This window comes from Netta rufina, assembly GCF_964035555.1.
Source record: "Netta rufina genome assembly, chromosome: 2".
NCBI lineage: Eukaryota > Metazoa > Chordata > Aves > Anseriformes > Anatidae > Netta > Netta rufina.
This window is the reverse complement of record NC_140124.1, coordinates 135,665,520-135,680,876: the sequence shown is the minus strand read 5'-3', so window position 1 is coordinate 135,680,876 and position 15,357 is coordinate 135,665,520. Positions and strand designations below refer to the sequence as shown.

Below are 15,357 nucleotides of genomic sequence, written 5' to 3'. Positions count from 1 at the left end.
AAGCTCAACTAGCAAAGCTACTGGTATTGCCGGAGCATAAAGTTGTCTTCATTTATAATAATAAAATGCAAGTTCCTTTCAAACTGATTTTCCAACAGTTGGCATTTTCAACCTTAAAAGAACTACTTTGTTATACTAGCTAAAAAATGGGTTATTCCTGTTCTCCGTGTGTTCACTTGGTGGCTCTTGACTGAAATGAACGTCCTATTGATGAATAATAGGAGACTACATTTCATGGAGCTGTAGGAATAGAGGCATTACATTCATCACGTACTTGCTAGAGAGTAGAAAGCAACAACTCCGGCTAGACTTCAAGAGCAAACCCACATGCTCCCACTGACGTGGATATTGCTGCTGTTTCACATTTCAGTGCTTAGAAGGAAGTGAGGTACAAAGCTGTGTGACTTAACGCTCCCTTTCAATATCCCCTTCTGGGGCATGGGGGAAAATGTAATTGGAAACACAGGTCTTATGCCCCAAAAAATCACGTGTAGAACAGCCACTGGAAAGCACTGGTGGTAAGTCTGTGCCTTCCTGGGCTACGCATGGAAATCGACCCTTCATATCCTGAGGATGGTGGGATGGATCCATTCCCCTCCACCCAACCACTTTTCCAACCATCCATCCCTGCAGTGAGCTCCTCCCAGGCAGTGTCCATCTGTACCACACGGCACTGTGCTCCTAAGAGCATTGGTGAGAAACGTATTTCTGCACCATAAGCATCAAGCCAAATTGCAACTCCTTTTCCAAGCTGTGGAAGCTCCAGATACCAAGCAGGCAACATTCAACTTGTGGGTGTCAGATCAATTAGCAACAGCCTTTGCTACTGAGTAATGCCTACCTCATTCTCATCAAATCAACCACTGGTTACCCCTGTGAATGTGTTCAAGAATCTCCCAAGAAAACACGTGTTTAGTTTGTGTTATTTGATATGGATGCCCTTTATTTTCTGTTGTTTTTGGTGAGGTGGACCGTAACAAACTACACCTTACCTGCCAGAACTTCTGTTCTCTGGAATAGGTTTTCTGAATGCTTTTCGGTGAACACGTCAGTGTCATCCCCTGGCTCATCACTTTTTTTCTTGGTATCCACCTCAGGCCTTTCCTCTTTATCGATTTCTTCGGGTGACTGTAGCACAGAAACAAACACAGAGCAGCCCTTACAGACAGGAACGCTGCAAGTCTGCACAGCCGCTGCTGGCCACAGGCAGCCACAAAACTTCGGTGGCCCCACTCGTGCTCCACAGCACTGACAGTCACAGCACATGGGTTGTATTCCAACCACAGAAAGCTGTTCTAGACACTGAAAGTGGATCTAATTGTTGTCATGATGTTGGAATGAAAAACACTATCCAGAATTTTTAAACCTCCAAAAATATATTTAGCAAACAGCTGTTAAACATTTTCTGCTTTATAGGAATTTTGGCCTCTGAATGAAATCACAGAATGGTTTGGGTTGGAAGGGACCTTAAAGACAATCCGGTTCCGGCCCCCTGCCATGTGCAGGGACACCTCCCACCAGCCCAGGTTGCCCAAAGCCCCATCCAGCCTGGCCTTGAGCACCTCCAGGGATGGGGCATCCACAGCTTCTCTGGGCAGCCTGTGCCAGGGCCTCACCACCCTCACAGTGAAGAATTTATTCCTAATATGTAACCTAGATCTACTTTCTTTTAGTTTAAAGCCATTCCCCTTGCCCTATCCCTACACCCCCTGACACAGAGTCCCTCCCCAGCTGTCCTGCAGCCCCCTTTAGGCACTGGCAGGCCGCTGTAAGCTCTGCCCAGGGCCTTCTCTTCTCCAGGCTGAACACCCCCAGCTCCCTCAGCCTGTCTGCACAGGGGAGGTGCTCCATCCCCTTGGTCATCCTCATGGCCTGCCTCTGGACTCACTCCAACAGGAATGTTATACTCAAAACACCTCTGAGGGTAACATAGAAAATATTACCTACGGTGATAGAAGAAAACACTGAAATACTAAATGGAACCTGGAGAGTATTCAAATCATAGTCAAACCACGCAAAGTTTTCTTTTGAGAAGGGAAGTTTTGTGGTGAATTTTGGAATAACTCTTCAAAAGTTGTAAAACAGACAGAGCTCAGATTCAAAGGCATCATGAAAAATTGTGTTTTCTGTATCATCGTTTTTTTAATCTCTCTCTTCTTTCATGAGAAATCCAGCTGTTATTACACAGACTTCCTAGCAGAAATGAAATTGAGCAGCTCTGTATTCCTCTAAAAGGTTGCAGTAACATTAAATCATAGAATTACAGAATCGTTCAGGTCGGAAAAATCCTCTAAGATCACCTAGTCCAAACTTTAACCTAAAACTGACAAGTTCTACATCTATCTACCCAGGTCTTGAAGACCTACAGCGATGGAGACTCAACAGCTTCCCTGGGCAACCTGTTCCAACATGGCACAACCCTTTCAGTAAAGAGATTTCTCCTATTATCCAACCTAAATAAATAAAGAAGTTTGTGTGTTTTTTTTCTCTCTTTTCAATTGATATAAATCAAACACCAAGGCATCCATGGGGTATAGCAGAACCATATTAAATGGTGCTGTCTTTACCCACGCACCTTTGTTTGTGCAGGCATCTTGGTCTGCGTTTTCACCGTGGTGGTCTCAGCTCTAGATGCATCACTTGTTGTTGGTAACTTTGGAACTGTTCTGGATGTTGTTATCACTGTGCTATCCTCATCTTCTTCAGCACCTGGAGACAAAAGAGGTGACATTTCATTGACTTGTGAAATTCTTCCAGTCCTGTTCCATTTTTATTACACCTTTGAGGGTAGGTGTGCTCGTACAGCCAACCCTTGTCGAATGGCCTAGAAAAAAATGCCTGTTAAGATAAAAATGTGAGTGCAACCAGTGCGCCCTAAACCATCACAGGGATGTTTGCCCCAGCTGATCCCATGGAAAAGGAAAGGGATCATCAGCTGGATTAAGCAGTAACCAGGAAGTTACAAGGATGCTTTTGAAACAGAACAAACCAGCCTGAAAGGAAGGATGAAAAATGCATGAATACTTGTAACAGTGGAAGGAACCCTGCAGTGGAGGCAGCAGCCATCAGAGCTGGTGAGACCCTGTCTGAGATGGCCCTGTGGCACCTCCAGGTCTCCCACGGGGACCAGCAGCCTGGGGCACATCAGGGGTGGCCCTGCATGCCCAGACGAGGGGGGCTTGAACACCTCTTGGCCTGGGAGGGGGATGTGAGTGCGCACCCAAGTCTGAGTGCATGTGGGAGGTGTTGGGATCAGTTGCAGCATGGGCTTGGAAATTTGTAGTTGCCTGTCACCATTTTGCAAGTGGCTGATATTGTGGTTATCCATTGTGTTACTGATGTTGATCCTGAAGGTATAGTTCAATGATTGACAATTAATTAGGTGTCATAAATCTGTTGATACACTTCTTTGATTCTGATTTGACTTAAACTACGTGAACCGGGCAGTTTTTCCCTGTGACACACTGCTTTGACAACAAAAAAAAGCCCTCCTCTATAGCAAACCTGTTAAACCCTTAACTATAAAAACCAAGCAGCTCCTGTCTACGAAAATAGTGTTACTAGTTCATATCTCAGTCACTAGGAATTCACATATTTCTCAACTCCACATAATGCAAAAGCCTTTTTCTTTTGACATAAAGGCTAAGAGGACAAAAAATTACCTAAAGATGACCTTACATTTCATTTCCTCAACATTCAAAGCCCTGCTGGAGTATGAAGGCTCCTTTAGAATAAGATAATGGACAGGACTAATAAATATCCTTCAGTGATCCTGGAAGGGAGAAGACACGGACAATAGCCTAAATTATTGCTAGGGCTGAAAAGGGAAAAGAATAGAGCTATTCTTGGACCTCTCCTTAGGAATCTCAATATGTGTTCTGCTCATTACAGACGCCGGTTACCCAAATAACTGTTGGGTAATATGTCCAGCAAATGTTTGTAAGAGTAATATCCAACAAATAAAAATATATCCACTTTCAACAGAATAGCATGACTCACTTGTTCCAAACTGACTTTTATCTTATTTTCTAGAGAACAGGCTGAAAATCCAAGCACAAAAGCAGAAGTTTGAATTATGTACATTCAAGCTTTGAAAGAAAGGGTGCTAACAAGACAGTAACCCAGACAACTCTTGTATGGTAGAAAAGAAAATGTGAAATAATTAAAAAAGTAGTATATGAAAGCTGCCATCACAGAATCACCGGAAAACTATTCAGAAACACCAAAATTACAATGCAACCTTCAGAATAAAGACCTCACAACAAGAATCAGGTGCTTTCCTGAAATGCTACTCAAAGATCAAAAACCAACATCCTGCTGCAAAACAAAGGTGAAGAAAGGCATCCAACAGGAACATTTTTCTGTCGTTGCCTCAAGAGTTTTCTTTGAGAAATAAGAGCCCAGTGGATAGTTCAGCCTGCTTTACCTTCCAAGTTCCTCCAAATTATACAAGACTCTCACAGTCAAGGAAATTAAAATTTATGATCAGATTAGAGATCTGATAAAACAGACTTTGAGAGTACAGAACTTTTTCTTTCCTTTTTTTTTTTTTTTTTTCTCCTCTTCTATGAAATGATAAATCCCAGTTAATCACAACTGCTCCTCCAAATTCTTAAATGCCACCTTTGCTTCAGGCAATAGTTCTGTCTGCCAGATAAAATGGTGAGAGTTACAGGTCTGAAACTCTCTGATTACGGAGGATACAGGTCGCAGGTCTCTCAACAACCGGGTGACTAATCTAACCTCTGGACAGGTCGCTAGACTTGCACCATAGGGACCCAACTCCTCCTCTGTATGGCCTCGGGGAAGTCCTGACAATCACCAAAACACCGAGGCTGCCGTCCTCTAGGCCTGACTCAGGTACTGGCTCAGACACATCCCCGTAGCTCCTGCTTTCTAATTAGTTTTATCTAGACAGGTCTATGCTTGGCATGGAGTAGGTCTAAACAAGAGGAAGGCATTTCCTTTCCCAAGCAGACCATAACACTGTCAGAATTACCTGTAAATAGGGCTGGGAGATCAAAACCGAACACAAACAGAAAACCTCCCTCATGCTCTCCACAACATAGGAGTAGAATTTTATACAGTATCGTGTTCTCTAAGAGTAAAAAAAGCAATGACAATAAAACCGATCAGTCCCCCTCTCCAAATCCAAGTAGAAAAGAAAAATTGTACAGATTGTCATGAACATAGCTTCATACTAGGCTGTTAAGAGGAATACTGGGAAATGGTCAGAGTATAAGAGTTCACTTTTTCCTCTTGAAAATCACTATTTCTTTAGAAGGTTTCTGGAACTAGCCAGCTTGGAGATAGTGCTTGGCATTAACTGCCTTGAGTTAATTGTAGAGTCACTCCTCTACAAGTGGATACAGCCCCTTAATGACAGCACCACAAGAACCTTGCTGTAATTAAATCCATATCCATCTCTCTCAACTCCAGTAAAGAGTTGAGAGCTCTCTACCACCTTTTATCCACTGCAGCTTCTTCAGGATTCCCAACTATCTTCACAGTGGACAAAGTAGCTGTAGATTGTGCTGTAGTATTGGAAATACCTAAAACAGCCCTCAGTGATGTGCCTACTATTAGCTGCCCCTTGGATATCAGGAACACAAATGCCCCTTAACCCTCTTGCTGCTTGAGAAAACTTGTCAGCAAAACAAGAGTGTGCCAACCTAAGTTATTGTATACTACAAAAAGCCGATGGTAGTTAGCACTCTTACTCGCCAAGTAGCCAGTGATTAACTCTTCCTACCAAACAATCCAAGCATTTCACACTATCTTTTGGCATCATGGCTGTTTGCTGTTGCACATCTTCCTCTGGGAGTACTGCCACCACAAGCAAGCCTGGCATAAGGTGGGCACACACAGACCTGGCATCTATTTCACACCTTCCATCTCTATCATCACTGTGACACATCTCTATCATCACTGCACTCTTTTAGCAGACTTATCTCACTCCCATTCACACGAGAAGCCTCCAGCCCAACCCTTAATCAATGCAGCATTAGACAACCAGGGATGATGCTGTGTGTCATCAGGGATGACTCTTAATTCTCACATGAGGAGAAAAAAAAAATCCATGACTTGAAGAAAGAATAAAAAGAGTCCTAGATAGCTACACGGAAGTATAAGATTCTGTCCAGCACAATAAAAACATGCTTTCAAATGGGATAGATCACCGTAGACCTCCCAGCACCCTGCCATCAGGCTCCAAAACTGCTGTCCAGCCATGGAGAAGGACTCCTGTTCTGTGTCTTGGAGGAGCTCCAGCCCCACCACCACAACTTGCCTCCAAGAACAGTCCCCGGTCACGATGTCAGTGTAGACCCAGCTCATCCCGAGATAACCAAAACTTTCTCAACTCAGGCTGCTATTGACTGGGAATTATCAGGGTGGGAGAAGGGGAAGCAAAAATCTGAACCAGATTCTGATATGTATTGCACAGACCAGGAACAGCTTAAGAGAAGACCCAAGAACCAGATGCTTTTCCAAAGAACTTGCTGATAAATCTAGTAGAGATGGTGCCTCTCCTGGACATAAGGGTAGTCATGGTGCTTAGCAGCTACTGCCAGGCAAGACCAGGGCTCAGTTAAGATCTTTCATGCCATAGCTGAAAATAACAGTAGTTAATAACATTTCAGGTTGTGTATAGGCAAGAAAACTATCAGAGAGTGGCCAAAGGAGTGTTACAAAGATGGTGAAGGGTCTAGAAGGCAAGGTGTATGAGGAACACCTGAGGTCCCTTGGTGTGCTCAGCCCCGAGCAGAGCAGGCTGAGGGGAGGCCTCATGGCGGCCTGCAGCTCCCTCACGAGGGGAGCGGAGGGGCAGGCGCTGAGCTCTGCTCTCTGGGGACAGCGACAGGACCCGAGGGAACGGCATGGAGCTGGGACAGGGGAGGGTCAGGCTGGGGGTTAGGGAAAGGGTCTGTACCCAGAGGGGGGTCGGGCACTGGGACAGGCTCCCCAGGGCAGTGGGCACAGCACCGAGCCTGCTGGAGGTCAAGAAGAGTTTGGACAATGCTCTCAGACATAGGGTCTGATTTTGGGGTTGTCCTGTGTGGGGCCAGGAGTTGGACTTGATGATCCATGGGGGTCCCTTCCAACTTGGGATACTGTATGATTCTACGATTTTATTATTATGCCATATATGAACACCCACACTAAAACAAGTGATGATGGAAGAGGCATCTCCTCATATAATGAGACTGCAAGAAGGAAACAACACACTCTTTAATTCACTACAGACCCTGCTGTTGATACAGGACCACAGGGAAGCAGGCATAGCTCCTTCAAAAACTGTTCACTGAAGGACTCAGACTGAACAGTTAGGTAAATGGAACCGAATGTACATAAAGAATAAAGAGGCTATGAAAGAAAACTGGGAAAAAAAAAAAAAAGCAGGCCACCAGCCACCATCACCTTTTTTGATCTCCTCATAAAGAGCCCTCAGCCAAATTTTAGCTTGAAATGTGTCATACTGACAGTGACATTTGCCCATGTTAATGCCAGTTGCAAACCTGCAAGGGCATTAACGGCAGTGCTGACAATTTCTGTCTATCTCCATAGGCCTGGTGGCAGCTAGCAATTTTCATACCAAGGAAAGGAGTCAGCACATTGTCATCTTGGATCTGTTTGCTTGGCGTGGAATTACATAGCAGGAAAACCAGTCTTGCGTAGGAAGTCTCTTGCAGCTAGGAACACTACATCACTGAGTATCAAGTAGAGGAAGCCACATTCAACATAGCATGAGGAAAATTCATCATCGGTACAACCCCAGGACACTTTCTACCTCACAAAATGGAGACAGCAGTAAATACATCTAGCCTCAGTCTCACAGGTGTAGGCTGTGAGGCTAAGCAGGGGAAAGGGGATGACGATTTCCTTCCCTTTTGAGATTTTTTTTTTTCTTAAGGATTGAACATTGCTCAGAAGAGTATTTGAACTTAGACCCCTTCCTTTGTTCAAAAGGATTAGATTTTGGTACTGTCACACGTGCTTTCTGGAGGGGTATCCATATAGTCTCAGCTTATAATGAGACTTCTTCGACTTTCTTACAGGAAAGAAAGAGAGATTGCCAGAGGTCACATGAGGTGCCAGAGCTCTCAATTTTCTTGGTGCGTTATGCACTCCATCTTCCATCCATAGCTCAAGGCTGAGCACAGGAAAGGAGAGAAGAGAAAGTAAAGGCATTACTGTTGGTGATGTCTAGAGGTACTTTCTGTCCTTCAGGATCCACTTCTTCTACTTCAATGGGTTTAGGAAGTCTGAAGCCAGTTCTTTTGAAGTCCTTACACTTCAAAAGAAGGGATGCATTTTGAGTCTTCCATATAAGAAGCAGCTAAAATATCACAGACAGATGAAAACAAAGGAAAACAGACCCTTCTCCATAACTCCGTTCATGCTCAACCTATCTCCTTTCCTGAGGCTTACCAAGTCACCAGCACCTGAAGACACGACAGACTGGGATGGCAATTTTCTCAAAGCTCAAAATTGTACTTAGACTGTATGAAATCATTGAGTCGTAAATTCTCTTTCCTCCTACCCCCCAAATGAAATCTGAAATTCTCCCGCAAAGAAGTCTGCAGCAAGGAGGTCTGATTAAGCCTCTGATCACACTGGAATGTAAAATTCACATTGTGGACGGCTTTAACATGCTGGGTATCACTCAGGTGACAGAGGCCAATGAGCCTGAATTTGTCTGACAGCAAGATCAGACCTTTCTAGACTTCATTTTACAGTATCTTCGAACCTCCAAAAGAAAGCAAAAACAAAAATTCCTGTGAAAAATCTCAGCTGAGGCTTACAATAGTAGCAAAGACAAGGTGTTACAAAAGAAGGGCTCAACCTTTTAAGATTCACAAGTACATATAAACATCGAGAGACAGATTACAAAAAGTGCAACACCAAACAAACAAGGAACGAACTTGGAAAATACACGGGACTTCCACAACGGCACAGCAAATGCTAACAGCAACAAGGAAACGTCTCTTCCAGACCTACCATACAATCCTACACCTAGCTTTTAAAAGCTGGAGTCTCCCAGCCAGTCTAGAAGACGTTTCATGAAGAGGCTTTCTAACAGAAATGATTAATGAGGTTTCACTGACAGTTTTTTGAAGAACGACGAGCTAGCTACATGCCTCTAATGAGTGTTTAAGTCTGAGAACTCAGTGTGTTATGTTTATGAATTTCTTTAACCAGTATATGGACGTAATTAACTCAGAGAAAACTGCCATGTGTTTGGCAGTTTCCAGAGTTCTAAATTTAAAAGAACAACAACAAATAAATGGACACTATGTTTACGTGAACCTGAGAGCATGTAAGAGAAAACAAGATCGCTGCTGCTATGTTTTCACACAGACTGCTAAATTAGCATTATGCCAAGGGAGAAGTAAGCTTTCTCTAATCCTTACTTCTAAACTCCAGAGAGATCTACACAGAACCAAGGAGGGAGAGCAGAGAGAAAATAACATGCGGGGGGGGGGGAGGAGTGAAATGATGCAACTAAGGAGTAAGAGCAGAAAGTTAATATTTAAAACCCAAGCCTCAGGGGTGCTCAGTGCTCTGTAAATAGAGCACTGATGATGATACTGAAAGGATATCCAGTTCATACAGGGAAACTGCACAGCTTTTCCTTAATTAACTGTATTATTTCTTACACTTCTTAAAATTCAAATTGTGACATGTTATCTTACCTGAACCTGACCCAGAAGAATAATCGTCATCATCAATTGGATAGACGCCTGATGCTTCTTCAACAGAGCTGTTGTCCAGGTATAAATCCTTATCAGAGGTCAGATCTGCTCTCTGGAAAACAGATAAAAGTGAATGGTTAGAAAGATAACAGCTCTCTAGCATAGCAGGCTCTTAATTTTCTCTCCTATTTCCAAGGTTGATGTTGGTATACTGAACAGTTTATATTTTCAGTTTATGCAACACATTTGTTTAAGATGTTAAAGAAATTTGTAAAAATCATAGCATAAAAAAATATCCAAGGCTACACAATGAAAACTAAGAAACTACCCAAGCTGTGGGAAGCAAGTCTCCTTCAGATCACACTTCATCTCATTAAATGCATGAATGAATAAACAGGATTTGCAATGCACTCTGAAGCACTTCTGTAAAAAAGAAAGAAGCGAATCCCAGGACTGAAACCCTCTGTCGGGACCTCAAGTGTACAAATCTAAGGGCTGTCATCTGAAGTCAGTCATTTGATCTCAAATGGGAAGCAATAAGCGCACGTAGCAGAAAATCCCTCTGATGTACATCGAGCCAAACCTCACTAAACTCTTCACAAGTTAGAATGAACAACTGGGTTTACAAAATACAAATATTTAAAAGACAATGCTGTTGATAAAGGATTGTGACATTTCCAAACGGATCGATAGCACATTTACCAAATTCTGGTTAGGCAAGCTACCTTAATTTCTAAATTGAGGCATCTCTCCTAAAATTTAGCTTTAGCTTCAACAGGCTATAAAATTAGCTTCTTGTGACTTCCACCACAAGCCTACAAGTTATTTCCCCATAAAAGACGGATTCTGCTGTAATGAACCACCAAGAGAACAAGGTGTCAATAATCACTTTAGGTTGGTAATTCAGGCTTTGAAAGATTAGACATTGCCTTCCTCCATAGCAGCTTGTGATTTCCTAGAGCATAAATTACCCTATGGCAGCTACGTGGTTTTGATTACCAAGAAGGTACCTGCCTCTATGACTGCTGGTAATTTTACCATCATTTTTGCGAACACGTTTGCCACAACTTGTTGAAAATAGGAGAAGTATGGCAGTTCCAAAGGAACTCTGTTTTTTCCAGAAAGCCCTTCTGTGCTGTGCGGGTGACGGAGCCCTGGCACAGGCTGCCCAGAGGCTGTGGGGTCTCCTCCTTGGAGCCCTTCAGCAGCCGCCTGGACGTGGTGCTGGGCACCCTGCTCTGGGTGTCCCTGCTTGGGCACGGGTGGCACCGGCTGGCTCCAGAGGGCCCTGCTGGCCTCAGCCACCCTGGGATTTTGTGAGTTTTAAGGCAAAATGCAATATTACACCAACGCGCATCTCATGTAATCACCCAAAACTCCATTCTGAGTCCCAAGGGTTTCCCACTGTGATTGCTTTTTACCGCACGGCATCGATTGGCCATTTTAGTGAACAAAAGGTACCAAACGGTGAAAGGGGTAACTCATGTATAAGACAACCCAAATCTGAGTTTCCAAGGTAATATTTTCCCCTCAGGTCGAAAAAAATAGCATATTTCAGAGTGCCAGACCTTTGCACTGGCAGTACCTACTAACAGCTCTGAACTACAACGGCATTACCCCGTTTTGATTCTAAAGAGGAAAAAAATAAAATGGTGCTTGGTCAAAGCCTGCTCTTGGTACTGCAGCTTTTACCTGCAGGATACGGGGTGGGGTGATGGATGTAGGGATGGACAGATGACGACTGTTTTTAAGATAGGTTTCCAAAAGGCCTGCTCTCAGCTGCCGCTTCTCGTTCACACGGTCTGCCTGGAGCTGGCTGCAGTCCAGAGCAGAAATTCAAGACGATGCCTGGTCACCATCAAGTGACTTTAATTTCTTTAAAAGATGTCTCCAAAGGAAGCCTTCAAGTGCCTCGGTAGGTGCAAAGGTGGGATTGTAATTAAGGCTCAGCTGAGATCGCTTCCGTATAGGAAAACAAGTCCCCGGTGCAGGACAAATATCCTGCTGTTGATCAGGCTGCGACAATGGGACAAGCCACTTCACCCCATTTTGCTCTCAGCCACCATCCCAGTAAAAACAGCCTCAATATCAGGCAGGAAAAAAAGCCAAAACATTATTAAAAGGAAAGGCAGGTGGCTGGCAATGAGCACCGAAAAGACACATGGTATTCAAAAGGTAGCAAGGATAATAAATATTACCAACTCCAAGCTGGGAAAAAAAAAATAAATAATATGATCTACCTGTAGAAATTTCGTAGCAATGGAAATTGCCAATAGAAATTGGCAACGGCTGCGAGGCCGCCTGGGTTTGTGAATGCTAATGAATGAAAATAGGTCTGAGTGAGCACAGAGGCATCCCAACTCCATGCCTGGAATTTTCACTATTGAATAAAAATACAAACCTAACAATCAACTTATTCCCCGGGCCATTTCCCAATGCTGTCCGTATCAGTAGCAAACTTAGCAGAATTGAACAAACAACAATAAAAAAGAAAAAGGAGGAAAAAAAAAAAATCAAACAACAACAACAAGCAGATGCCCCTCCTCCAAAACAAACAGCCCTGTTTTGTCGCTCTTCCCAGCCTCACAGGAGTCAGCAAAGACTGAAAAGACCCCGGACAAATTCTTCCAAAGACTCGGTTTCTGAAAGACAGCCGAGCAGCCAACCCAACCCAGCCCAAGCTTTGAGTGCCCTAGTCAGCCAGGCTCCCTACCATCACATTCACTCCGTTTCTTTCAATGAATTATGGCTTTTTGGCTGCCAAAAGCTTCCATTTCTAGCTAGGCCGAGATGCTCGGAAGATTTAAGTCAGCTGAAAACAGAGGGACAGAAATGCAAGAAAAGCCCGGGTAGTTTTCAGCAGTAATTTTAGCACCCACTGTCTTTTATTCTGGGGATGCAAAGGACTTACAATGTGAAAAATTACTGAATATCTAGTGTTGTGGGTGGCACGGCTCCATCAGAATGAGAAAGCTGCTCCCCACAGGCTCTTATAGAGCTAGTACACTGCTTACTACATAAATAGTAATAAATAAATGTTATTTAAGAGAAATAAATGTTAGAGTGAGCCCCAAGCGCACTCAGATTAGACCTCAAGCTCCATCTGAGGAAGACGCTTTGCAGTTTCTCTGGACAGAAAGCCCCTTATTTCAGCCCATTTCCAGCACAAACAATTCTCCCCTGTAGAACCTGAGCAGGACACAAGCCCCCTTTCAAAGCACAGGGGCAAAGAAGCAATCCCTGGCTTAAAAATCCCCACATGTTGGCTGCACTGCACTGCACTGCACTGTCCCCATGTAGCTGGAGTTAGGATGGGAGCATCCCCTCTACACCCACAGCTCGTGTCTCTTTTCCAGTTTCTCAGCAGCACGCAACTCCTTCAGTCCACTCGGAACAGAAACTGTCTTAAGAAATAATAAGAAGAAGAAAAAAAAAAAACACAGAGTTAACATTTCTACACAGCCATTAAAAATAATTCCATGGAGATTAAGCTTAGAAAAATGAGAGCCGGTTAATAGAAATAGAAGAATACTTCACGGTGCTTAAGTGAGTATCAAGCACTGAAGCTAAGCTTCACAATTTTACACTATGTAAAATGAATTTGATTTAATATTTGCTTGACAAATGTTTTCTTGCTTGTCAGCTGGGAATCCATGGGGGCCCATGGACCAATTCCAGGGTGTCCAGAAAAGATAAGTTGGAAAAATGAGCCTATTGTCAGCGTGCTTGCACAGGGAAAGGTCTGTGCTAGCACTTTAATGCATTTAGGAGAAAAATAACTTTGCAAATTCTAACGCCATGAATCTTCTGTAAGTTACTCTGAAGGCCAAATATTTAAGGGGCTATTTCCCATGGCTACCAACTGAATTGATGGCCCTCGTGTCACTTTTATGTAACAGCATTATTTTCAGTTCTGTTAAAACGGCAGGAGCACCAGGCAAGGATGTCTATGTTATCAGTCCTTTAATCTGGCCCTGAAGCCACAAAAACTGCTCATTACCTCTTGACAGAGATTGCATTCTCGTCCGTCATTGTTATCCCACTTACTTTTTTATTCCAAGAATATAATGCTGCAAAATCCTGTGACCTGAATACTTCACATACTACATGCCAACGTTCACTGATTCCTGCCTGGTTATTGCCTGTACTGGCATCAAGCTAAATCTCATGGATGTAGTGCAGATTAGCACCCATCAAGTACAAGATAGAAGATACCCCCATACCAGTTTTATGTTGAATTTGAAATCTCAGAGTCTTTATTTAAGCTTAAACTTGTAATGATTTTCAGGTTAATAGATTCAGGATCATCCAGGACATCCTAAAAATAAAAAACAACAACCACAAAAAAACACACCTCTCATTCTGGCACAAAATGAGAGGAAGCAAAAACCCCCTCTGACTCATCTCCTTATGAAAGGCATAAATCATTAATCAAAATTGTGATGGCAAAAATTAAAAACAACCCCCAGACAGCAGCAGGGCTGGAAATGGATGGCACACATTTATTTATGTACTTAAAAAAAATAATAAAGATTGCCCTGTACTAGCCATTCCCTTTTGTTACAGTCAGTCCTCCCATTACGTGGGGATGATTTAGGAGTAGGACATTAAAGACATTTATGCCATAAGGATGAAGCCAAGAAAGCTGGTGTGAGGAGCAGTGGAGAAGAAAGAGGAGGAAGTCATGTCTACCACGCATGTCGTGGCTGTTTGAAAGAGCAGTGAGTAACTGACATATGGAAGGAAACATTTTATTACTTACAGATGCACTCAAATTTCTCTCTCTCCCTTTTTTGGTCTATCTATGGGACAGAGAATTTGAGGTTTGCAGCAAGGTTATTAATGGTACATTGCCTCCCTTTTCCCCCAGATGGAAATCTGAGATGCAACCCATTTAGTATGCACAGAACCAGACTAATATTTTAAAAGTGATGTTATATCACCAATCTCTCAGCCAGAAGGCTCTAAAAATTTGCAAGCATTACAGCTGTTGATTAGTCACAAATCTCATATGTAAGGAAGAGAAAGGAAAACACATTTTCCTCTCCTATTAACAGATTGTGCTGTTCAATTAGCACAGGTATTAAAGTATGTTCAGCTGGTGATTCCGAGTTCATCAAAGTGAGTTATTGTCCATATATACTACCTTTTTGGAAAGCTAAATACGTGAATATATTCATCTAAAGCCTGAGGGGCCACTGAAGAGACTCTCACAGAAAAGTGGAGTGGAGAAAAGGAGAAGGAGAAAATGTACTTCCTTGTAGGCTTCCTGCAAAAGGTCTATGATCTGTGCCCTCACAGGAGTTGGTCCTAACAGACCTCAGCCACAGCACTGCTGATCCCAAAGCCAGCAGGCATCTTGCTAACGCTGCTTGCTGTTTGTCTTCCCTCATTACACCAGGAACGCTAGTGAGACCATCCCCTAAAGAGTTTGTTAGCTTGGTCCTGGAATAAAAGTCATTACCCAGAGAAGCTGTGGCTGCCCCATCCCTGGAGGTACTCAAGGCCAGGCTGGATGGGGCTTTGGGCAGCCTGGGCTGGTGGGAGGTGTCCCTGCCCATGGCAGGGGGCTGGAACGGGGTGGGCTTTTATGTCCCTTCTAACACAAACCTTTCCATGATTCTGTTTGAAACAAGAAACTCTGCTTTTTCCCAGAGAAACG

At 43.4% G+C, this 15,357-nt stretch overlaps 1 protein-coding gene across 1 annotated transcript in view; it reads right to left on the bottom strand.

The window, feature by feature from the left end:
• SDC2 (syndecan 2) overlaps positions 1 to 15,357 on the bottom strand; it is a 57,645-nt gene that overhangs the window by 2,536 nt on the left and 39,752 nt on the right. Inside the window, exons 2-4 of the mRNA XM_084282917.1 lie at positions 9,696 to 9,807; positions 2,576 to 2,709; positions 993 to 1,128 (exon numbers count right to left, since the gene is read on the bottom strand). Coding sequence (XP_084139043.1) covers positions 993 to 1,128; positions 2,576 to 2,709; positions 9,696 to 9,807 — 382 coding nt within the window. The remainder of the gene's footprint in view (positions 1 to 992; positions 1,129 to 2,575; positions 2,710 to 9,695; positions 9,808 to 15,357) is intronic.